Source organism: Diorhabda carinulata, chromosome X (assembly GCF_026250575.1).
Source record: "Diorhabda carinulata isolate Delta chromosome X, icDioCari1.1, whole genome shotgun sequence".
Taxonomy (NCBI): domain Eukaryota; kingdom Metazoa; phylum Arthropoda; class Insecta; order Coleoptera; family Chrysomelidae; genus Diorhabda; species Diorhabda carinulata.
In genome coordinates, this window is record NC_079472.1 from 30,338,360 (window position 1) to 30,365,036 (window position 26,677).

The 26,677-nt window shown below is 30.4% G+C and overlaps 1 protein-coding gene across 5 annotated transcripts; it reads right to left on the minus strand.

The window, feature by feature from the left end:
* Nucleotides 1–4,746: 4,746 nt before the first annotated feature.
* LOC130900916 (glutamate receptor ionotropic, kainate 2-like) lies at nt 4,747–25,238 on the minus strand. Of its 5 annotated transcripts, XM_057811916.1 has the most exons (16): nt 25,031–25,238; nt 21,801–21,979; nt 20,231–20,392; nt 19,368–19,619; nt 17,630–17,805; nt 15,306–15,524; nt 12,377–12,529; nt 11,407–11,610; nt 10,959–11,162; nt 9,368–9,472; nt 9,034–9,098; nt 8,841–8,979; nt 8,585–8,782; nt 7,356–7,557; nt 7,008–7,297; nt 4,753–5,093 (listed from the first exon to the last, which is right to left on the minus strand). In XM_057811916.1, the coding sequence occupies exons 2-16, from the start codon at nt 21,910–21,912 to the stop codon at nt 4,860–4,862; spliced, it is 2,715 nt and encodes a 904-aa protein (XP_057667899.1). In that variant the 5' UTR covers nt 21,913–21,979; nt 25,031–25,238; the 3' UTR covers nt 4,753–4,859. The 5 variants fall into 5 exon arrangements, with proteins under 5 accessions (XP_057667897.1, XP_057667898.1, XP_057667900.1 ...); XM_057811914.1 differs by having other exon boundaries at nt 4,747–5,093; nt 8,841–9,098; XM_057811915.1 differs by lacking the exon at nt 25,031–25,238 and adding an exon at nt 23,493–23,700 and having other exon boundaries at nt 4,747–5,093; nt 8,841–9,098.
* Nucleotides 25,239–26,677: the final 1,439 nt, after the last annotated feature.

A 26,677-nucleotide genomic window follows, 5' to 3' on the forward strand; every position in this document is an offset into this window, starting at 1 on the left:
TACGGTCCTGTCAATAATAATATGGATGTTATTCAACAAATCTTTATACATTATTATTTCTATGATAGTATGGAAATGAATTATAATAAATGAAATAAAAATAGTAAGTTCTATTATAAAATTATCAATTCATTTATTTATTTTTTCGAAAAGTTTAGAAAATATCAAATTAAATAACAATACGCCATCTAATCGTTCCATATTCTCGTCTCCTAGCAACGGAATAGTTCAAATATTTCGGGTAAGTTCGTTATATTATGGAAGACCACGTTGCCATGTTGTATAAAATGTCTTTGATTGCTTCAGCTAATTAATGAAAGTCATATTACGAACAGGGAATGAATTTCGAACAATAACATTTTCAAATTACATCTAGTGATTTTTAAAAATATTATTATCAACCATCAGGCAAGTTTGAACCATAAAAAATTAGATAAGAGAAGCTGTTGGATTAAGAAACGTGTATAATATATTACGTCATTGAGGATCTTGTTTAAATTGTTTTTTGACATTGAAAGATGACTGTAATATTAAGTTTGCTATAGCAATAAATCAAGTATTTTACAGGAACTTTGTTAATACGATAGCTTCAAATTAAAAGTTGTCGACAATCCTTCATACACACCTTGTAACATAATTAACCATGGAGCATAACAAAAATAAATCCGGAGTATTTATTGCGAAATTTAAAATTCAGAACCGCATTTTTAAATATTAACTTATTTATAATTTATCAGTCAATTGTAAAAAAAACTTTTGGCAACATTGATTTCAAGTGAAACTGTCGTCGCCATATTGTCATCACATGTTTTTGACATACGATAAATGAGTTGTTTACATCAAATTAAATTTGTATATCTACAAAAAAGGGTTGATTTCATATGACTTTAGACATGGACAATTCATCAATCAACTTGATTTAACGATGAAGAATCATTCAAGATCGCTGCATATCCACGATTCATTAAATTTTAACAGTAGTTCGGTTACGTAGCTAAAAATAGATCCAAGAAAGCATCGTGGTGCTGTTTATTTAACATCTAGTTCTAGTCCTGCCCTGTCGTTTATATGATGCATTTTGACACAAAGAAATGAAAACTAATATTTAGTTCTTTATGCAGTTCCGCTTTGTGTTATTAAAAGGTTACTTGATCACCTAAATTGTAGATTAGTCACACAAGCAATTAATGCAATTTCTCGAGATATTTCAAATTATATAATCCATTGTTGACCTTTTTTTATTATAATTTATGTAAATAAAACAAAACTAGTTCAATATTACATGATATATTTTAGTTTTGAAATTTGTGGTGAAATTACTTGAAATAGCAACAAAAGAAAACTATTATATGTCTCCCGATCTTGAAGTGTACACTATTCAATTCTCCTCCTCTATGTTTTCGATTTGTCTATTTTGCCAGCCACATCAAAACTCTACTTCTTTAATGAGATTAAAATGAAAATTTAATTTTATGATAAATATTTCCAAAGATAAAATTGGATTATGAAAAGTTATAAAAAAACTTATTCTTCAAAACATTTCTCATTAGTACATTATTAAATAAATTAGACAACAATGTGAGACGCTATAAATTGTAACACAGACTTTTTATACAGTATTAACCCTAAAGAATGGTGTAAAGTTACGTTATTATACAGTGTACACTAATAAATTCTCTCTCTATGTTTTCGATTTGTCTATTCATGTATTCAAAATTGGTATTTCTCATTTGATAAATATATCGATAGCTAAGATTGTTAAATTTGAAAAAGATTTAAATTGAATTGTATTCCTTAAAAACGTGTCGCTTAAATTTGTATTGTTATTTCTCTGTTGTAGTGATCCGAGTAGTTACGCGCTGTTGCCGGCTTCTTTATAATTTTATAAATATGATTTTGCAACTTTGCGACAACTGAGTTAATGCAGCCATTAATATTTTTTCTTAAGTTTTATGTATCAAAATCGTGTTTAAGTGTAGGTAGTCAAGTACTCAAGACAACAAAAATCCATTATTGAAAATATTAAGAGCACCAATTAAATAAAAGTCGAAATATGTTAGATACTGAGTTCATATTATACGAAATGGTTTACAATGGTTGTAAGTATATAGAAAAAAATCAAATAGTACGCCATGGGGAATATACGGAAGATATAAGGACTCATAAACGGGGTATTAAAATTTTAAATTTGACAAATGAACGTCGACTTGAAGTTCTTAATGTTAGTCACCTTTCTCTCATTTCTCGCAGTCCTCATCATTTTAAAATTACGTAATTGGCGCTTCTTTTGGGCGTGATTCAATATTATGCAAAAGTAAAAAAAACTATTTACCAACTAGGTCAGTTGTGTTAAATCGTTTTATGGACGAACTTTTACAGAAAGATTAGTAAATATAAATGTTTTATAACATCTTCTCACAGGGTGGTTGAAAAAATAATTTAAATATTAATTTCGTTACCTTTCGAACAATAAAAATAACAATTTTTTATATCTCTTATACTAAACTCTTTTAGAATCGAAAATAAATTAATATGTTAAGGACTATTGCGGTCCTGTAAGAAATAAAAACCATAAAGCTATAAAATATTGAATTTATTTTGAAAAGTGTTAGTTAAAAACCATAGAATTAACACCGAATATAAATTCTAAGCAAAAAACAAAATGATTGCTGGTTTCCTAACCACAGAACAATCCAAATATTCGGGGTACATTCGCCTAACAAAGTTTATAAAACGCGATGTTGACACGTTGTGTAAAATGTTTTTAAAAGTTGACTGAAAATAAGAAAGGTATCAAATAATGTGAATGTTAGTATAATATAACTTATGGAACACACTGTATCTTTTATTCTAAGAAAAGTTGTTCAAGCACTGAATTATTATTTACTTAAATTGTAATTTATTAGCCAATGTTGTTGTATCGAGTATAGCAACTTTGAATATGGTATTCGAAATGGAACAAAACCAGTTTGTTATGTATGTATTCTGTCAAGTTGAACTTATTCCAGATGATAAACAATCCAATGTAATAAATGTCTGTCACATGGTACTGCTAGAAACTTTTTATAAACATGAATAAATTGACGTTTGCCATAGTAATATTTCTTATATAATTACACAATAGGTAATACTTACTTATGTAAGTACATAAATTATTTTCAATTAAATACGGGTCCAAATTGAAATAATATTCAACCAAAATCGATTAAAAAATTTTAAAAACATAATCCGGAATCGGATTATTCATTTAGTGGTTTGGCAACGTTGTACACACGTGAAGTAAAACCTGTTACGAAATGTACGATATGAAATTGACTTTATTTGTGACCTTAAAAAACGTGTACCATTCCATTAATATATTCCCTGCGGACAACAATATTTATTACACCTTTCCACATTTCGTAATATATATATGTATATTATATGGACGAAACTTTATTTGAGCAATCAATTATATGAAAAAAACGCATTAATTTCAAAAATGCACTAATAAATTCAATTAAATCCAAGGATATTATTAATAGATTTCCCGGTGATGTAACGAAAACAATCGATGAGTGTATAAATATAATTTACATAATGATTAAAGATCTGATTATGTATTTATAATTGAGTTAATTAAATGGATATTTTGCTAATATTTTACACTAATTATTTCTTCTCAAGTACGATTTTCGAATGTATTTTGAAGGGGCGTGAATATATAACGTGAAGTTAGATGCGGAAAACGCCACGGTCAGCTGACAACTTGTGTAAGTATTACCAACTTAATTCCGACGTTGACAATCACGTTTTTGAAAGTTTGGTAAAGATGAATGATTAAATTTGATATAAGATAATTATTGATTATGTTCGGTTTTATATTTGTATCATTTATGAATGATTATAGGAATTTTTAAAATCATTAATCATCATTTATAGTTGGTTAATATGAATAAATCGCAAGTTATTGGCATGTTTTCTAATGAACCCTATCATCATTTATATTAAACGAAATAATGATGATAAATATTATATAACTATGTATACGAAATGATATATTAATAACGAATTGTCTTATATTAGAAAGTATCGTTTTTTTAGAGGAAATTATCCAACTAAATATATATCGTAAATCATTAAATAGTGTTACCTGTAATCATCGGCGTACTATTGATATTCTTATTTTAGAGATTATTAAATAAAATTGGTTTCTATTTTACGTATTTAAAGATATAACTTCGCGTAAGCAATTATTTTACATCGTTGCCACGTTGTCATTTTTTTATCTAACTTGTTAGTACGAAACGATATTTTAAATTGACCATTATAACATTTAGTTTAACCAATATGAACTGAAGGTATTCAAATAGACATGAAAGAAACTGTTCATTTTTTATTTAGTAAATAATTCGAATAAAAAACAAAAAAAATCGCTATAAGTAAGCTCTGATATAAACCACAATAAATTTGGCAACCCCGAATAAAGATTCTAAAGGACTACCAACGTTTATAATATAAACTTACCTGATATATACACGAGTATTGATTTCACACACACTTTTGATAAATAGATTTTGTTACACTACGAATGTCATAATTGTGTATTTTTATGACGTGGTATATAAATCAAAACGATGTTGCCAGACTTATTTTTTTTTCATTCAAATTTTGAAATTTTACTCTATAAACAGATTTTATTTACGAAACACTGAATGAAATGTATAGGAATAATCAATTTAATTTTTTTTTAAGAAATAAAAGACATTTTTAAAAATTACTTATTCATTTTATTCGTTTTAACATTTTTTTTATCTAAAAACATCTAGATTGTCACTATGAATGTGCTTATTATTCGAACAGGTCCGTATGGGAAATTTTTAAAAAATTTTCGATGGATTCTCCGTCGTATTTCTTGGTATAGATCTCACCGGAGGTAGAGGTGGATGTGGAGGAACGTCTAACGTCGCCGGTACGTAAGAAACGCCCGACATGCATTTCGAACATTTTCTTCGTAGAGCGGGCCGTTGACGCGAACCTCCGCATTTCAGAGCGAAGCAGAATTCGCCCTTCATTTCGGAACATAGAGATTGATGGGGTACACTAGCCGATCTCTGAAATACCGATTCCCGAACTCGAACCAAAGTTTAAACGACATTTTCAATAAAAAAGTGTGTGAAAACAAATAGTTCACAGGGTGTCGCGCAAAAGTTTAAAAAAATAACGGTGTATACAAATATATTTGTATCCGCCATTACTTTTAATCAGAACTTTTCGTACCACACCCCGTATATAAAATACGTTAATTATAAAATTTTATGAAAAAATGTTTTTTTTACCATCAATTTCAATAGGAAAATCTAATTGTTTATTTAAAATATTGAAAATAATTGTATGACGTCATTTGATTCGTACGTAATTATAAAATAAATTATTACTCGAATTAAATGAGATGTTATATAATTTTATTTCTGTGTTTATTTTTCACGTGAAACAGAAAAAAATATTGAAAAAGATGCCTAAAAAGCCGCTGAGCACCAAATGACGTGCACGTGTACCCATCTAAGAGCATCATCCAACTGAACTCAACTTGAAACTTTTATTAAATGATGCACAGCTGACGCCGATGTTGCCTAACGTTCATAAAAAGTTAGATATCACACAATTAGTGATTTTAGTTTGGTATGAACGTAATTGCTGTTCAAATAAATTGATCATAAAATAATAATAGAAACGCACTGTTGATGACGAAACACCGGAAATCAGCGTATTAAAATTGTAATATAAAAAAATAATTGAATAATCAGAATGATGTTTGCGATTTCGAGATTGTGTATTGATACGCATTAAGGAGAAACATCCAGCTAATCCAACGTCAATGTTGCCAGACGTTTATAAAAAGTTAGATATCACAGAAATATTTACTTTAGCTTGGTATTTAAAGATTCAAGATGACGTAGTCGCCGTTTGATTAAATTAATTATTAAATGTGCATAAAAAACGCAATTTTCGATTTGTCAATTATTGAACACCATTAAAAATGATGACGAAGCACCAGAAAGCAGGATGACGTTACTTAAATTATTAAAAAATAAATTAAACCGTTTCCCGATTGAATGCGATGTTGCCTATTTTTATTTTTGCAGTTCAATTTCACGTAAAAGTAGAAACATTTAGAAAAAAGCTGCTATTTCGAAGTTGTATATTAATAATCATCAAGGAGCAGCTGTTCCGACGTCAATGTTGCCACACGTTTATAAAAAGCTAGATATCGCAGAAATATTTACTTTAGTTTGGTATTTAAAGATTTAAGATGACGTAATTTCTGTAATTATATAAATTGATGGGAAAATGTGTATAAAAAACTCATATTTTGATTTCTCGATTGAAAAACACCATTAAAAATTATCCTTTTATCATGTGATTTAACAAAAAATCAATTTTTTTCATAAATTTTACCTTTGACATCCTTACGATCGTACAATAGTTCGAAATATACAACCTTGACGTAATTTATAATAAATTTGGCAACACTGTTAGACTTGGCGTATGGATATATTTCGTAGGAAGACAAATGAAGTTCGATAGAGTAACACGTGCTCTAATCCACGTTTAATCACGATTTTTTTGGAATAAAAGCAAATTTAAAAATAATCGTTCGTCTAAAATGGATATACCGTCGGGTAGAAAAAGCTACGACGTTTCGGAGGGAAAATTTACGTTAATTTTAATTCAACAAGTGATTTAAATCGGAGGTATTTATATTATATAAGTGTTGAGATGGGAGGAACTTTGTAACGTAGTAGCTGTTACTAAAACATTACGGGAAATATTTTTTTCTTTAAATGATAATTCAGCTCAAGAGTATACATTAATGTAAAAAGTCACTAATTCTTCTTCTTTACGTCGGTATCGTGATTTTCGCGAATAAATGTTATTCAATACCCATTGCGGTATATAGCTAGAGAATTAGTTGTTTTTTCGATCGGGAAACGGTGAAAAATATAATTTTGTTTTCTCGTACTTACTTTATCGTTCGAAGCGTTCTTCTTGGAATTATAACAAAATTCGAATATTGCGATAATAACGGCGAAAGTTAATCCGCATAAAAGCACGACAAAAACCCCTCCGATATTATCCACCCCCAACGAACTAGCTTTCGATTCTTTGCCTTTGACGTTTCGATGACAGATGTCGCCGCTTTTTTTCCACCATTTGTCGTACAACATCTGAATCTCGCCCTTCTCTTGGAGTTCCAATATGGCCAAGGATATCCTGTCCCGCCAAGGACTACCTTTCGGCGTCGCTATACCGTATCCTGGAAATTCGGAAAAATTATCGCATAGAGGGGGGAAGGGAGGAATTTGAACGGATACCTTTGGAATCCAAGGGCGCTCCGATCTGGGTCAGGTTGCAATTACGTTGGACAATGTAATCCAACATGGTGGATTCCATTAGGAAAGCGTAATTTCCGTCGAGGACTTTTTGGATACCTTCTTCGTACGTCGGAACGAATACGGAGGGTTTTCGATTTTCCATAAATCGCCACATTTTTTTGTAAGTTTCGATCATCGAATCCTACAACGAAATCGAGCGGTATATGAGGAAAATAGAATGCATACCCATTATTCGGGTAATTTTTCCCGAAACAGCGACAAATTACGTTTGACAACATTGCAATTCTTCATTTCTTTAGATCAGGGGAAATTAACTAAATTTGGCAACTCTGTAATTTATACGTATTCTTTTATAAATTACCATGTTTCGCATAAAAACTAATTTTGGCAACACTGCATTATATAAGTGATTTCTTTTAGCGATTCCCCGTATTAGAATTATGGTTCGAATTGGCAACACTGTAATTTCGATGTGTTCTTTCCGGAATCACAATTTCTTTTTGTGTAAAACAAATTTTGGCAACGCTGCAAATATTTATAACTGACAATTTCTCCATTTTTCCAGATTTTAGGGGGGGAAATAGATTTGGTAACACTGCAATACGCACGTAGTTCTAGCTGGCAGTCTTTTAAAATTTTTTCAGATTTTGAGAGGGGATGGAGATTTGGCAACACCGCAAGTTGCAAGTAAATCTATTTTCCTGATTTTAGGAAAAGAAAACTGGTTTGGCAACACTGCAATACGTACGTACCTCTAATTGGAAATTTTTACGTTTCTTCAGATTTTAGAGAAAAATAGATTTGGCAACAATGCAATACGTACGTATTTCTAATAGGAAATTTTTTCAGTTTTCCAAATTTTGGGGGGAAATAAATTTGGCAACACTGCAATATGCACTTTTTTCTAATTGACTTTTTTTTCATTGTTTCGGATTTTACGAAAAAAATAGATTTGGCAACACTGTGATATCCACGTATTTCTATATGGCAAGTATCTTATTTACCCAGTTGTTAGTAGATAAAATGGATTTGGTAACACTACAATTTACATGTTTATAATTTTTTTTATGCATCACCGGAGAGAAACAAGGTTTGGCAACAATGTATTTTTTTATGACAATTTTTTCAATTTTCCTAGATCTTGGGAAATAGATTAGGTTTGACGTAATCGCAACTTAATAAAATATTCACGTCAGTTTTGAACTTACCCTGAAAAAAGTCATAGTGGAACCACTCTCCAATGTACCGTACGAAATTTCCGTTTGACCAGCTAAATCTTCGGCGTTTTCAATTGGAGTAATCATCCGTTCGACTGTTAGAAACGCCGCCAAGTTCGCCGTATACGAAGAAATAATAATTAACGTGAAAAACCACCAAATACCGCCGACGATCCTCGTAGAAGTTGCCTTCAAATTCAAAAAATTTAACCACAAAAACAACGAGGTTTCCATGACAAAAATTCACCTTCGGGTTCAGATCCGATCCTTGCTGCATTAGCGTACCAATGGTAAACCAAAAAGAATTCGCCAAAGAAAATTGATTTTTCACTAATGCGTTATCGATTTCGCAAGGATGAGGATTCTGCCATTCGCACGGTGAAAATCTGGCAACAACGAACATCGTTATCGATACCAAAATGTACGCAGAAAGGACATACAACCAAATCTGGGTAGCTAACGGATTCATGAAGGAGAAAAGCTTCGCTTGCTGACTTTTTGGAACCTAAACGAATTTCAAAAAAAAAATTCATATTTTAGAAATTTCCCCAACATAAAAATATTGTGCCCCCTGTATATATCGCTCGTTTAATTTATACATAACCTCAAATATCTCAGAACGTAGTGAATCAATTTAAATTTAACGTAAACGAAAATTTATTTTATTAAATAATCGAGGTTGTATTATTGAACGTTCCTCGTATATGCACACCCTTTTGAATTCCTCCCTAGCCCAGTAACACACTGACCCAGAACCTTTTTATTTGCTCTTACCTTGAATAGAATGCTGATGCCAAGATTCATGAAGGGTTTCGTGAAGTCTATAACGCTCTCTCTGGCATAGTTGATCGTCATCGATCCCACCGCCAAGTCAGCTTTCTGTTTATCAAAAACCACCGAGCAAACATTAGAAAGAAAAGGAAAATTTATTTGAAAAACTCCATATTTTATTTAAATATTTTTTTTATTTCGTCTTTTATAACATCATTTTATTTTTGGTTGAATCGTTTCAGTCAAATTTCGTATAACAACCAGATTTCCATGTCATTTAAAGTAGAGGATTGCGTTGTTGTCAGATTTTCTTATTGACATGAGATTTACTAAATGATTTTATTATATCTTGTACGAGTTTTGATGATTATTTTGGAGCAGAAATGAAAAAAAAAGTATCAAAGCACAAAATAAAAAAACCCTTTGAGTGATATTAGTCAAAAATACTGAAATTCTAGTTTTGATAAATGACATTTGAATATAGGTTAGAAATTAAAAATGACGTTTGATTATAGGTTATTTTTGGTGAGAATTTTTATTTAAAAAAACAATATTACAATTTTCATAAGTGTAGTAGAAAATTCGCTTTCAAATATTTTTTTTATTTTGTCTTTTATAAAATTATATTTTTTTTTGGTTGAATAGTTTTGGTCAAATTTCGTATGACAACGAGATTTCCACGTCATTTAAAGTAGAGTATTGCGTTGTTGTCAGATTTTCTTATTGACATGAGATTTACTAAATGATTTTATTATATCTTGTACGAGTTTTGATGATTATTTTGGGGGAGAAATGAAAAAAAAAGTATCAAAGCACAAAATAAAAAACCCTTTGAGTGATGTTGGACAAAAATACTGAAATTCTAGTTTTAAGAAATGACATTTGAATATAGGTTAGAAGTTAAAAATGACATTTGGTTATGGTTATTTTCGGTGAGAATTTTTATTTAAAAAAACAATTACAATTACAATTTTCATAAGTGTAGTAGAAACTTCGCTTTCAAATATTTTTTTTTATTTCGTTTTTCATAAAATTATCATTTTTTTTTGGTTGAATAGTTTCAGTAAAATTTTGTATAACAACGAGAGTTCAATGTCATTTAATCTAGACGATTGCGTTGTTGTCAGATTTCTTTATTGAACATGAACAATAAATCATTTTATTAAACATACGAGTTTTGATGATTATTTTAGGGGTAGAAATGAAAAAAAAAGTATCGAGACACAAAATAAAAAATTCATTACGTGATATTAAACAAAAAATAGTGAAATTCGTTTAATCATTTCACGCGAACACATTTTTTTGGCAAAGATATATTAATCATTGAATGATTGACGTGAAATAAGATTAATTATCAAAAGAGGGATACTACTGTCGAATTTTTACCCCAAATCCATTTTTTTTTCTAAAATTTATCTACTCCAGTGCCAGAAATCTTAATTGCGGTTTAAACCCAAACGAAGACGATGATTGATTGGCTGACGAAATCGTTTCCATCCGGAAAACGTACAGGGAATATTCGTTATACGAGGTATGTACCAAACATAATAAACAATTAATAAATAATTATATTATTTGTTGATTTTTTACGTACGTGTTGCATTAGCTGCAATACCATACCATTCCAAAGACCAGTACTGGGATCTCTCGCTCCATATTTTCGATCAGGTACTAAATCGAGTAAATAATCGAATCCTACTTCTTGAGATATTCGATCCAAAATATCGATACAAAATCCGTAGAATCGATTATTTCCCGTATAATTGTTAGTAGTGTGCATCATTACGTACGGAGTTTCCTTAATGCAAATAAATAAAAAAAATTTGAAATTTATTAGTCGAAATAGAATTTGATTCGTCAAACATAATTTTAACTTGGCAACGCCGCAGTGATTTAAATTTATCATAGATACGAGAATTTTTTTAGGTTACGATTTTTTCCTCGAAAATTTAAATAAAACGATTTAAACTGTGGAAAATTGAAAAAAAGAATAAAAATATATATTTAACTGATTATATTTCGATAAATTTCACTGTACTTACCAAAATTGTGGTAACTACAAGAGTGAAATTCATTGTTCCCGAATCGAAAAAAGCGGCTCTGTCCGTTATATTGACCCCCGTAACCGGCTGCCATTCGCCGACTTTCACTAAAGCAGGCTGCTTCAATTTAAGCAAGTCTAATTTGAATTTAATGCGACGCCCTTCTTTAAATTCAATAGGCCCGCTCAAACCCTTCAATTCTACCTGTAATAAACAGTTACCATTCGAGAAAATAATTATATAGGGTGATATACAATCAAATGTGGATTACCCTGTATAAGACGTTTGTTGTGAAATGATAAAAGTTAAAAAAAAAACTATTTTCAACTTTCTTTTGTGCATTTTAAATTTCGCCGAGTGGAGAATACTTTCAAGAAATACGATTTCGAGGGTGAATACGATTTTGAGGTTATGTAATAAATATCGTTTTTTAATATCACTAAGGGTGAAACAAACGACGTGGATAGAGGATATTGGACATAAATTTGTACACCAGCTTCCGCAAAAGCGAATAAGAGGTAACAAACAAGCTATAAAAAAGTCCCATATACACAGGATGTCCCAATATAAATAACAGTGAAGAAATAGAAAAAAAAATCATTCAAATTGATCGAAATAGTTGAGAAATTTGGGTAGAATTTGTTGCTTTTTGATATATGAAAAAAGAAATAAACGTATAAAAAAGTTCATTCTAATGGCTAGAAGCCACTAGCAACACGCCACTCCACTCCACGTTTCGTATATGTGTGTATATATTTTTCAATTTAATTCAATTGTCTACGACCACCACACGCCACGCCAACCAACGTGAGACGCTTCAAAATTCTCAAGATTAATCGCAGACAATTGAATTAAATGGAAAAACGTATGCACGCATATTAGAAACGTGGCGAGGGGTGGCGTGTTGCTAGTGGGTTCCTCGCGATAATAAAGAAAAAACCAGATTTTTTATATCGTTTTAATAACTTACCGAATTAATATAGTTGATGAGACTGAGTCCTCCGTCCCAAGGTTGTTCTTTGTCGCAAGATAAATTTGACAGTTTTAGAGTGTGCGACTGTTCTAGCGTCTGGAGCCCGATAGCGAACACAAAAACCGAATCGTATATCAAAGCGGCTTCTGCCTGTAGAAAATAGATGAAAAAAAAAGAAGACGAATTCGGCGCTAACAGTCTCGTTTAACCGAGAAAAAAGATTCCACAGGACGTTTTTAAATTCCAAGACACATCGAGTGGTTTTCATATTTTTTTTTTTAATCAAATACGAGGATCATTCAAAAAATAAAGGATTTTCGCGAAGTAATTCAAAATACACTCAATTATAAGGCACGGTTTTATATGTAAACACAAACCGGTTTATTACTTTCTGAATAGCCTTGTATTTAAACGAGAACGATATATTTAAAACCCTGGATGTACTATTAACGTTTTTTTTTCAGAATTTAGAAATGTATAATAAGAATTTAACTTAAATACGTAAATACAACGAAAAATATCAATTTCTGATACCCCTCGTATCATAATAATCGAATATATAAAATAATGAAACATAAAGTGATGTTGGTCAACTTAAGAAAACAATTTTTATGAATTTTGCAACTATTTCAAATCGATACTGAATGCGGTCCTGTGGAAACACCTAATTATTTGCCACGCCTTCAAGGCGCGATCAACACCTGCTATTTTGAATATAACAAGCAAAACAATAAATTAATAAGCTACATTGTTGGTATAAAAAAACAAGCAAAATCAGATTAATACTCAAATTTCGTGTCGAAGTAGAAGAATTTTGATATAGGAATATATTTTTATAAGATCTAACGAACAAAACAAGAAATTAATCAGCTACATTACGATACAAAACAAAAAATTAGATTAACACTCAAATTTCGTGTCGACGTAAAGAAAAATAAGCAAAACAAGAAATTAATCAGCTACGTTATCGAAGCAAATTAAGAGAAATATTCACATTTGGTCTCGACGACAAGAATATTTTGATATACGAATTTAGAACTATAAAAAATGCCAAAATTCTCTTTAGACATGAATTTTTTACAAATCTAACAAGCAAAACAAGAAATTAATCAGCTACATTATTGATACAAGGAAGAAACAAGCAAATTTAGAGAAATATTCAAATTTCGTCTCTACGAAAAGAATATTTTGATATACGAATTCAGAACTATAAAAAAAATTCCAAAATTCTTTTTAGACATGAATTTTTTACAAATCTAACCAGCAAAACAAGAAATTAATCAGCTACATAATCGATACTAGAAAAAAAACAAGCAATATTAGAAAAGTATTCGATTAATACTACTAAAAACAGTTTTTTTTGGATTTTTAGTGGCCCAAAGTTCGATATCGAGACCCTGTAGCATAAGCATAAATTTTTTCAATAATTTCCAGTCGCGAAGTACGTTAAAATGATTGTTGCAACTTTAGTTACCATAAATTCAATTCACTCTATTTTATTTAACGAGTTTATCGAATAATTCGATTGTATTAATCGATATTAAACTGAAAAAATACTCCCCAATTAAAATAATTCAGATTTACGTTCTAAAGGAAATAATTTCGAAATTATAATTTACATTAACGCCCCCTTTCCAATATAAAAAAAGTAATGAAGAAACGTCGTTAATTTAATTTCAATATCGAATTATCAATTTCCTGTGTATCGAAATTCTAATCATTCCGTCGCATATTTATCTATTATAAACCATTTAACCAGTTAATTTTAGTGTAGAACGTCATTAACGGTCAAGGTTGGTAGACCTGAACTGAATTACAACCACAAACTTCAAAGTTACGATAACATAACCTCTGTATCGAGTCAAGTCGTCCGTAATCTTGTAAATTAACATCGTTTTTCATTGAATATTTACCGAATGCATGTTCGACTACCGTTTAAGTTATAACTCAATCAATTAAAGGGGAACAAATCGATCCGGTCACACGAAATCTAATTGACGTTCCTACTGCTACTCCGTGCTGCGAAAATTTGACTTGAGATTTATGATAAAACTTGGCCTACTCCGATTCCAAATTCAATACTGTAGACCTTTTGATTGGTCAATTAGGAAAAGAAAAAAAGAAGACGATTCTAACTTGAACAGAAATGACAAAAGATTTTAAATTTGAAATTTGTTTTAATATCTGGAAAGAAAATAAAAACAAACGATGAAATAAGATTATTTTCGAATTGTTAAGAAATAAAATAAAAAGTAGTATGCGAGATGGTAAAGTTTTTATGGGTTGTTGTGAAACGTACGAGTCTTTGAACTACTATCAACTTAGTTTTCGCACATACAAGGGTGAATCAAATAGTTCTTATAATAATAACGCGAAATTAAACAACACAGTGAATAATTGATGAATACGAGGTTGAACCAAATAGTTGTCTAGTCAAAAAAAAACTGATTAATTTGTGAACGAATTAAATAGTTTTATAAAAATAAATCCAGATTAGAAGAAAAAAGTGAAAAAAACTATTTAAGTGAAAATTAAATATACGGGGACTAGTAAAATAGTTTAATAAAAATTAATTGTTACTGAGTTGATATACGAGGAAGAATCTAAAAGTTACATGAAAATAAAATGAAATCAAAGACAAGACAAATTATTTTTTTCGAACAAGACGATATACGAGGACAAATCAAATAATTTTATAAAAATTTAATATTACGAAAACAAAACAAGTTAGGGACGAATCAAATAATTCGATAATAAAAAAATTTGATTGTGGGTTAAAGGGATTATTTTTCAGTTAATATACGAGGGCAAATACAATGTTTCTGTACCAATAACCAATCAAAACAGATTATTTCGCTAATCAAGTGAATATACGGGTGCGAATCCAATAGTTTTATAATAAAATTAGATGCGGAATAATACTTACTTGGATGAAAGTCGAATTTAAAAGTCGCAAGTCTCTATTAAACTGACTTTTCGACATGCTTCGCAGGATTTCCTTGACGGAAATGTCCTCGGTATCGACTATTCGAAAGGCGGTCATATTAACGAAGTTGTATTTGAAATCTTCTAAATCGAAAGTTTCCATATCGAAAGTCGTGAAAAGATAATGATATTTGTAATCGTTCATTTGCAGTTTTAATATCTGCAAAAAGGAACCGAAGACTATTGGTTTTTTGTAGTGCATAGATTTATAAATAAAACGGAGAGACAGAGAGAAATTCGTTGGATAGAATTGGTGGGATGAGGAAAATTTTAATAAAAGGAGGGTTTGTTGGATTGAGTCCTGATATAGTAATTGCTCCTCTGCAGGGTAAATAATACGGATTCGAGACATATGAGTGTCAGTTTTGAAGTTTTTTTTGGGCATTAGGATGATAAATCATTTTTAGTTGTAATATTTCGTATAATAAGAATCAATGCACCCTCGTTTCTTTCTGTACACAAAAATAATCCGGAAAATTGGGTTCAATTAGTGGATTTATTTACATTTTTAAAGAAAAAATGGAAATAGTCACGTGACAATTAATTTCCGAGATACAGGGCGCTAAATTCGACTTAACTCAAAAAATCAGACAGGCTAAAATAATGAAAAAAATCGAGTCTAGTTTTGAAGAGAAAACTAAGAAAGTCTTCTTCTTTCAAGAAAAAAATAGACACCACCACCAGACGATTAATTTCCTAGATACAGGGCACTAAATTCAACTTCACTCAAAAAATCAGACAGGCTGAAATAATGAAAAAAATCGAGTCTAGTTTTAAAGTGATAACTAAGAAAGTCTTCTTCTTTCAAGAAAAAAATAGACACCACCACCAGACGATTAATTTCCTAGATACAGGGCACTAAATTCAACTTCACTCAAAAAATCAGACAGGCTGAAATAATGAAAAAAATCGAGTCTAGTTTTAAAGTGATAACTAAGAAAGTCTTCTTCTTTCAAGAAAAAAATAGACACCACCACCAGACGATTAATTTCCGAGATACAGGGCACTAAATTCAACTTCACTCAAAAAAACAGACAGGCTGAAATAATGAAAAAAATCGAGTCTAGTTTTAAAGAGATAACTAAGAAAGTCTTCTTCTTTCAAGAAAAAAATAGACACCACCACCAGACGATTAATTTCCGAGATACAGGGCACTAAATTCAACTTCACTCAAAAAAACAGACAGGCTGAAATAATGAAAAAAATCGAGTCTAGTTTTAAAGAGATAACTAAGAAAGTCTTCTTCTTTCAAGAAAAAAATAGACACCACCACCAGACGATTAATTTCCGAGATACAGGGCACTAAATTCGACTTCACTCAAAAAATCAGACAGGCTGAAATAATGAAAAAAATCGAGTCTAGTTTTGAAGAGATAACTAAGAAAGTCTTCTTCTTTCAAGAAAAAAATAGACACCACCACGAGACGATTAATTTCCGAGATACAGGGCACTAAATTCGACTTCACTCAAAAAAACAGACAGGCTGAAATAATGAAAAAAATCGAGTCTAGTTTTGAAGAGATAACTAAGAAAGTCTTCTTCTTTCAAGAAAAAAATAGACACCACCACCAGACGATTAATTTCCTAGATACAGGGCACTAAATTCAACTTCACTCAAAAAATCAGACAGGCTGAAATAATGAAAAAAATCGAGTCTAGTTTTGAAGAGAAAACTTAGAAAGTCTTCTTCTTTTAAGAAAAAAATAAACACCACCACCAGACAATTAATTTCTGATATACAAGATAACAAAATCGAAATATCGTAAATATATTAGAATCAACTTTGATTTTATACATGTTGAAAAATAATAAAAATAGAAACTTAAAAATATCAGGATCCATAAAAAAATTTCCCCTAAACGTTTAGGAAATGAAAAAATTACATTTAAAAAATGGTTCTTGAGAGATGTGCGAAATAATTATAACGATGACTTCATTTAATATTTACAACGTTAACAGACCTACCAGTGATCCAGATTTCTATCCTCTTGAACGAATTTAATTGAAAACTTGATGATTATAGTAAAAGACAACAAATAAAAAAAATCGGTCGCAACTGTATCACAAAATCAGATAAAAATTAGCGAATAACAAATTAACTAATCTTTCTTTGTAATTATAGTATCCCTAACTGAAACAAAACATTATTTTTTCTAGTAAATTATGTATAAATGTAATATGAACAAAGCATTTAACGTGGTTACCAAACTCATAATATTATTTTCTGATATCACCTCATATATACAAACTCATTTTTATACTTACCCCTTTTAGGAATAGTTGTAAATTCCCAGGTTTGGTATCGATGACAATATTACGTATCTCCTTATCCTTAACTTCCTTTAAAACGTCCTGATACGAATCCGGATTTGACTGTCTTAAAAAAATCTCCAAACCGTTATTCTGCGGAGACTTAACCAATTCACGAAGCTTCAAAAGACCTGGAATAGGATGTTTAAAAACGATTCTACGACGATTAAGAATTCGCGTTGTGTATTCCAGAAATATTTTTATTGAATATTAAAATATTAACTGAACCAAAACTTTTCGTCATACTAAATAAGAAGTCTAAAAAGCAACAAAAAAAATGATATAAATAGATAAATATGGAGTGTTACGCCCACAACAAATGAGATAACTTCTGAAAGCTGCCATATTGAGATATAAGCCAATGAGATAAACGCGCGCGAACTCAATGTAACGAACAAATCCCCATAAATGTATCAAACACAGGATTAGTTCAAGTTATTTGTACGCATAATTACTGCACTCTGTTAGAAAAATATTTTGTTTTTGATGTGATTTTCGGGTTCTAATATAAACAAACTCAGACCAACACGATTTATGTGTATAGTATCACGTGATGTGATGTAAGGTAACTCAAAATGACAGCACAAAATGACACAAACAGATCCGCCAACCACTCAGAACGAAAACCGCTACAAAAATAACCGTAGAGTAGAGATTATTCAACAATTTTAAGATTAAAAAATATCTAATTATAAATTTTTATTCGTTTTGACGAAAATAACAAAAAATATATTGCAGTGAGATTTGTCAAGAGAGTAAATAGGTTATCCATGTCATAATGATTCGCGCTCAATATGGCGGCGTTTTAGAAGATTCCAGAACGTACGAAATACAAGTTGTTACACAATAATAAGTGAGGTTATAGTGACAAATTATTTTTTTCAATTAATTACATTTGTTCAGATAATTAGTATTAATGTGATTCCAGATTATTCGGTTATGTAAGTTAACGTGTCGTTAATTAATAATTCAAATACGGGGTGTCTAAAAAAATATGGTGAATAAACAAAGATTTTACTAAAATGTAATAAACTAAATGACTTAAGATCTTCAAACTTACAATTAAATACTGTAATTCGTACTGTTTTTATTATATACAGTGTGTTAACGAAATCTTCGGTCTTAATTTTCACATAAAGTAAATAAATTGAATTAATTAAGTTGTGATGTTGTGATAGACTTTAAAGTGATGGTGATAAATGGGCTGTTATCATCAATAGGGTGATTTAAATACACCCTTGGCTGTAGTGGTGTAGTAGTGTAGTGGTACATTGGTGTAGTGCATCGATAACAAGACGATTTTTTCTAAGGTAAGTTTGATCATACTAATATTTGTTATTCAACATTGTTTTTAATCTGTAAACAATCAGGTTTAAATTGGAAATAACTAGTTTGAACTACATCCAGCTTGTTAAGTTGAAAAAAATGATAAAGTATCTCATAAAACATTAAATTTGTTTAAGATGATAATATAATAACTTTGTATACTGTTTAAAAGTGAAAATTAAGCAGATTTCAAAAATTGAATAAAATATGATAAAATAAAAATTGTATTATCCAAAACTTAGAATTCTCAAAAAAAAAATGTTTTAACACTAAATTTTCTTTCTCAGACTTCAAATTAGATCGATTGGGTTTCTAATAAAATAAAAGACCTTATTTTTTGATTACACCCCGTATGAGAGTTTCTCACCATACTCTTTTTCGTATATTATCGCTATTCTTGTCCAATTCAAGAACGTCATGACGTCTTGGAAAGCGGCGTTGAGCAAATGTTGCGTAGGATGTAAATTTATAGAAAATTCTCGAACGTCACTTTCGACGTCGAGCCGAGCCTCTAGATGAGGTATATCCAATGCGTCGCAAACAGAATGTATGTGAGATCCAAGTAGGGGATCCGAAGGACCAAAAATTGCGTAAACGCCGTATTGGACCAATTGACAAGCTGAAAAGAAAACCTTGCCACCAAAATCGTGTACGAAAAGTTCTATTTATAATCAAAAATTCAATATACAGATATTAATTGCTTAATTACATAAAAATTTAACCTATTTATAATCTTTAAGTTTCGAACAAACAACAAGTCCCATTATATCTTCTCCTTGCTTACATTTCACGTGATTTTGTTTACATTTTGGTTCGTTAATTCCTTTTAAACTGTATTTGTTGTTTTCCTAAGTTTTCGTTTTGTTTTCTACGATTATATCAGGAATTTACTTTTGAATTATAAGTCTGGCAACACTGCGTCACGTGTTCACTATCTGTTTCCTGCCGTTGTTCAGTTGATGTTCGTTTGTGTTTCGTATAAAACGTTTAACGTTTAAATATATTTCGAATTTTTTATTGTTTTTTTGAAATTTTTATTTCAAAAAAACCTTTTTAAAACTTCTGTTTTTTTTGTTTATGTTATATAGCAATAATTTACAATAATTGATTAATGAGGATTGGTGAATTAAGTATGGCAACACAGTGTGCTTCACGTGTTCACTATCTGTTGATTATTTGAAAGAAACTTATTAAAAGACCCTCGTAGTATAATTGTGGCTTTCGACTCACCTTTTTTGCTGGCGTGGAAACTGTCGTCTCGAGGAACATATTGAATGTCATAGACGAGTGACGTGTACGGTAGCAAAGTTTTGTCTTTGTTGATTTTATTGATGGCGTATTTGAAAGCTAGTTCGTTGGGGCCATTCTTCTCGTCTTCGGTGAAAATAGCACCTGGAATTTAAAAAAAAATTACTAGGAAACGTGATAGAGGACGAAAAAATGCTAAGCTGTTATATTTTACGTGAATAGATTTTCAAATCACTTATCGATGGTCTGGAATAAGGATTATCGTTGAGGTCGTGGAAGGTTTTATTGAAAATCGTGGAAATGGAGTGGTAAATAAGAAAAAATCACAAGAAATACTAAGAAAATCACATATTGTGAAATTCTTATCGAATTCCTGAGAAATGTGTTAATCTCGTGGCGATTTCAAAGAAAATAAATGAGGAGGTGAAAAGTTTTGCTGGAAATCGTGGAAATGGAGTGGAAAATAAAAAAATCACAAGAAATACTAAAAAAAAATCACATATTGAAAAAAATTAAAACTTTTTCCATACAATAATCAATCACAATCGTATATTATCATGTTTTGTACAACATAACCTCACTTTAAAGACCAAGTTTTATAGTTTAACTTCAATTTTCGAACTATACTACTAGTGAAAAAAGCGAAACAGAAATTTGTGTTAGTTATTTTAGAAAAATCGTTCAATATGGTTAATTTAATTAAAAAAATGTGTGAAAGAGAACCACCGATTTCCCCAAATTTTAATCCTTTAGATTCATTTTTATAGAGCTAATTGAACAATAATATATATTAGACCAAATCGGTGAATTTTAAAATTTTGTAGCACGAATAAAAAACAAATGTGGATCAATTTAATTCCATCATAAAATATTTGAAAAAAAAAATTGAATCACGTATATAGCAACAAAATAAACTACGACTTAATTTTTGGAAGTTGCGACACTCTATATACATTATTATATAAGAAAATTATCATAGAAATATTGTACGGAGTCAAAATGAAATTGAATACACGAGGGTTGTCCGAAACGTTTCGTACCTCAACCTGAAAACCTTAACATTTATAAATTATATGTATTTACGCATGCGTTGAGATATTTTCACTATAATGTCAGCCATTTTGGACACTCAATTTGTATCTGATAATCGTATATAAAGATATTTTTAAATTTATTTTTGATACGCAACTTTTTAAACAACCCTCGTATATACAGTTTGTAATTGTCTAAATAGACACTGATTTATATTTATATTTATAAACGCTGCTTGGTTTTATACCACAAACAAATAGCGAGTTGTTTAAAAAAACAGTGAGAAAATATGAAGATTTTTTTTCTGTAATCAACATTCTTAATTGTGTTTGAGACGAAGTTATAACGCTTTTTTGAATGTTCCGATTATTTCAAACTTCTTAACGAGTCTTTCCATATTTTATTCATGACTTAGCAATTTGAATAACAATTAAAAACACGCTAATAATAATTCTAAAAGTAATTTGCTGTGAAATCAAACTTTTTTATTGTCGTCCCTGTATAAACATCTCACACTTACCTACTTTTACTTGAGGTGGTAAAGTAGAGGAGGCGGGCGCGATAAATCTGCTGGCGACGATTCCCAGAAATAAGACGGCCGCTGCCCCCGAATACCCCCAACTATGACTCATGGCGACGAGCAGCCGCTACGGCAGGACCACCTCTCATTTCAAAGGAAACGGAGCATGAAAAAAAAGACTTGAAAAAAATATGATTAGGTTAATAGATTAAGAAGAAAAAAAATTAGATTTACGAAGTGGATAAACGTTTGATTTACTCGATTTTTTACTAAAAATTGATCGCCTTTTTAATTTCGTCATACTACAGGGTTGGCCTTAAATTTTTGGCAACTAAAAAAAGAAAACAAGAATTCCCTTAAACAAACAAGTAAAACAAACACAAAAAATAAACAGATCGTTCAAGAAATCTTTGTTTTATTGGCCAGATTTGATTGAGACAAATATGTGCAAAACTTAAAATTAAACTATGCCGCGCGTGTCGAGTCTCTATGAGCAACGTAGCTCCACAGAAATCTAGATGTTCGAAAGCGCTCGCTTCGTCGCCAATGTTCGTGTAAATACGAAACGATGAGAAGGTAGAGAGATGCAGGTATATTTGTTTTTCCTAATAAGTGCACCAGATACTAATTAATTTAATTGTATGCTATCAAGGCATTCAGAAAGAGACTTGGAATTGTAATTTTATACTACCAGGATCGGGTAACGGTCCGTCAGGGGTGGAACGATATTTTTTTTTTATTCTTAAATGCGAGAACACATATATAGGGTGATGAATATGTTCAATATCAACAAGGCATTAATCTCTGGTATTGGGAGGTGAGGTCACGTGACTATTTAATGTCAAAAACGCATATTTAGAATATACTAACAGAAAAAAAAATATCTAGGCATATTCTAATCGTAATTCTGCAATATTTAGAATCTACATATAAAGTACGTAACTCGTAAATTTTACGGGGTGGGTTAGGATAGGTTAAAAATGGAAATCAATCTAACCCTACTTTTATCTATTTCAATTTCATGGAAAGTAAAGGACGCAGGTATATAGGCTTTTCCTAAAACGTATTATGCTAAATTACGACATTAAGAAAATTATAAAAGAGACTTGGACTTCCTTGGGTCAGGTTTCGGTCCGTCAGGGTTGGAACGATTATTATTTTATTAACGAAGTTGTAACTGTATAAATTTGAGTAGGTTTTCTGTGATAAAATCAATCTAACCTCACTTGTATCCATGTTAATTTCATTTTCTAACTACAGAAAGGTAGAAAATACCAGGTATATTGGTTGTTGCTAAATTACATGCCATTTAATTGTTTTTCCTGTTATATTGTTGTGGAAATTTCATTACTAGAAAATAAGTTTACTCGGAAAAATCAACTAAATGGTGTACAACAATGTTTGGGGAGATTAAGGTTTAATGAGCCTCAATATTCTGAACCGTTTAGGAGGAGATACTTAATTTAGGGGGGGGGATACATATTTTGGGGAAAGTACAAAGAGATCCAGAGTGAAAATATCTTTTTAGGCAAAGTTAGCTGAAAAATCTACCATCTAGATACAGGGAAACTAGTAAAGTAATGAAAATAGTAATCCAAATTTTCTTTGATTTCAAGATAATTGGAAACAGTTTTTAGAATTTTTGTTTTTTTATATAAATATTTGAAAGTATATTAAAAAAACTGTACACACATATCTATTTCACGTTTCAAATTTCCACCGCCTCTGTATTTTCGAGACAGTTTATAATAAAAAGTTTTCGTTTCACTTTTTTTTATACATCATAAAAATAATAAATCTTGTTTACGTGTTTTGCGAGACATTTTTCCTCGTTCGTTCTAAATTCGAGGAATCACGACGGACGCGTCGTATGTTTCAACTCAAAATGCTCTATATAACTGATGGTTGGTTATTTCAGTTTGAAATACGAGCTTCCCACTCGTTATATTAACTTTTTAAGGTTTCACCTGCATAGTTACAACCCCTCTCAACTTTATAGTTCAATAAACTAGACACAAACATTTTTATTAAATCACAAAATAGAGGATTTCATCAATTTGATTCAGTCAAATGAGTCTGAGGCACCCCCACTGAATATTTACGAGCTCTATCCACTTCCAACTGACGGAATCATTTTAGAAGAAGAAATTATTTTTTATGTTTATTATCGGGTAGCCATAACTGTACAGGAGTTTCGTGGCAGAAATTGTCTATTACTAGATACTTTCGGCGTTACATTGAGCTGAAGTGGCTCAAGAGTAAAATAAACTGATTTCGGATGTTCAAAATGAGACAATTTGCCTAATGACATCAAAGTGCTTGATCGGCTTCTTAAACGACATCGATCTTTGGTGATGTTAAGTAGGTCTAGGTCTATCTGGAGGCCTATGTGTCCCCACGTATGCCTAATTTGAGCGAAAAAGTAATTTATTCTAATATTCCTGAATACGAATCACCCTGTAAGTTGTTTTTGGTTATCGAGAACACTATTGGTATTATAATTATACAGATATAGTCGAGATTTCGAAATTTATAGTTGGGTTAAGTTCTGGAACTGAATTTCTGCCAAAATATCCACTTTTTCTTACAAGCGATATCATTAAAAATGAAATATTACCAAAGTTCGTTGTATCTGCAGATATTTACCCAAAAAAGTGAACGATTTTATCTCGAACAAATTAAGATAGTGGTCGTAAATCAGAAATAACTATGTCAAAACAGTCCTCGAAATTTACTAGTCCACTAGAACTACGTCAAGGGAATTAGTTTGAGAGTTTGTTTTCGTTTTTACATTAGTCTTCTGCAACATACATACATTTATTATAAATATAAACCGTAAAAATTCCTATAAATATTGTCTAATACAATATTTTCATAAATATAAACAAAAAAAAAACATCAATAATATAAGATTTAAGTAAAAAACTTAAATGAATATGTTGAATTTAAAAATACGAATTTCATGAGTACAATCCTGTAAATAATAATTTATTTTATCAACCCTAGAAATAAATAAAAGATTTGAGTTTTCATTTAGTAAATAACCTCAAATAAATTGTTTATTTGAGGTTATGCACTATCACGCTTTTTTCATTCAATTTGTATATTTATTTTGTACTACTAACAAAAAAGACCCTGTATATTATATATACAAATATTCTATTTATTTTTTTCGATACATAATATAGTAGAGACACCATCAAAATATGTATAGAACTAAAAAAACTTACCCAATGATAAATTTGAAACTGTTGAAGTGAATACGTTTTTTTTTCTGTTCCAAGCCAAGGTGCACGTAATTTGAGAGACCAGTTTCGTTATAACCGCGCACAGCGCTACTGGCAACAATCTTTTAGGGCACTGAGGCATCGTAGAGAGGCGTCGCGACGACTACAAACAAGCGCAAAACTTTCTAACCTCCTAACGGTTCGCGAAAACCCACGAAATATAAACACAGATATTAGATGCTGTAGAATAACTCCAAAGTCATAAAATTTGTATTTTTTTTATTGTTTTCTAAAGTTTTATATATAATAAAACAATTTTAAGAAAATTTATCACTCGATTTGTATGAAAAAAATACGATAACGCGTTGTTCATATGCATCCATCTTTGCACTGGTTTACGATGTTACAAGGTACTACACCAAACGTTACACTTCGATAATCAATTTTTAATTCAATATTATATTAAATGTAGAAACAATTGTTTGGTGTTTTAGCAAACAAACTATCCGCATTTCAAAACTAAATATCGAATAATAATATTTAATTGAATTGAAACAATTGTCAATTCACAAAGAAACTGATTGAATTCAAATGAAGCCATCTTAGAACGAAACGTCAATTATCAATCATGCGCGTTAGCTCTAGATACACGTGAAGACTAATTTTCTATAAAAACTAAAAATGATTATTAAACTATCCCTTCAAACATTTAATATAAATTGTATTTTACGTTTAATCTTCAAAAAATGCTGATACAATTAAAAACCATGATTATTTCAATGTACGTTAATTTTCTGTTATAAATTAACAATAATTACAAGAGTATATCTTTATTAATCATCGCCGTCGGCCATCGAGGTTCTTACTTCCGTTTACAACGTTACCGTACTGATTCAATATTTGAAATTAATATTAACTTAACACAAGGTTGGTAGAAGATAGGTTACACGATATCATGGATGCAATAGACGAAAGGGAGAAGTCTTACGTCAGTTATTGAAAAAGATCTGTAAATTAAGCAGTAATTACGTTTGATTTGTGCTTAAGTCTTGCTTTATATCCACTTTTTAAGTCGGTTTTTCCTTTTAAAGTAGTGTTTTTTTGTTAGTTTTCATTTGTCGGATTTCAATAGATGACGTCACGCGTAAATCGGTCGACCTATCTTCTACCAACCTTGAACGTAATAGGGTGAAAATTATTATTTTATATGGATCCGTGTAGTTATATGATAGGCGACTTACAGTACAATATAATTGTACCAAATAATTTAATACAGTTGTGTCAAATGTGTATGAACCCGTTTCAAGATCTAGTGCCTTCAAATCAAAGACAATTCATTAATTCCCACATCATATAAAACGTTTCACAAGATGGCTGCCGGATATAAATAACACCGAACATTTTAATTTAACTAAAACTTGTCTTCTGAATTTATTATTATTATAAAATAAATAATTTTCGTATAATTGTTGAATTTCAATCAACCAAGAAAATAAATAATTTTAATTTTTTAATGATTCAATAATATCGCACTTTTGCATTTTGTTTCCAGTATTTCATTATTTTTATAAAAATTTTGGATACATTTTATATAAACAAGTTACTTGACGATGGCATGACCTCTCTTAAAATAACATTTAAATTCCTGTT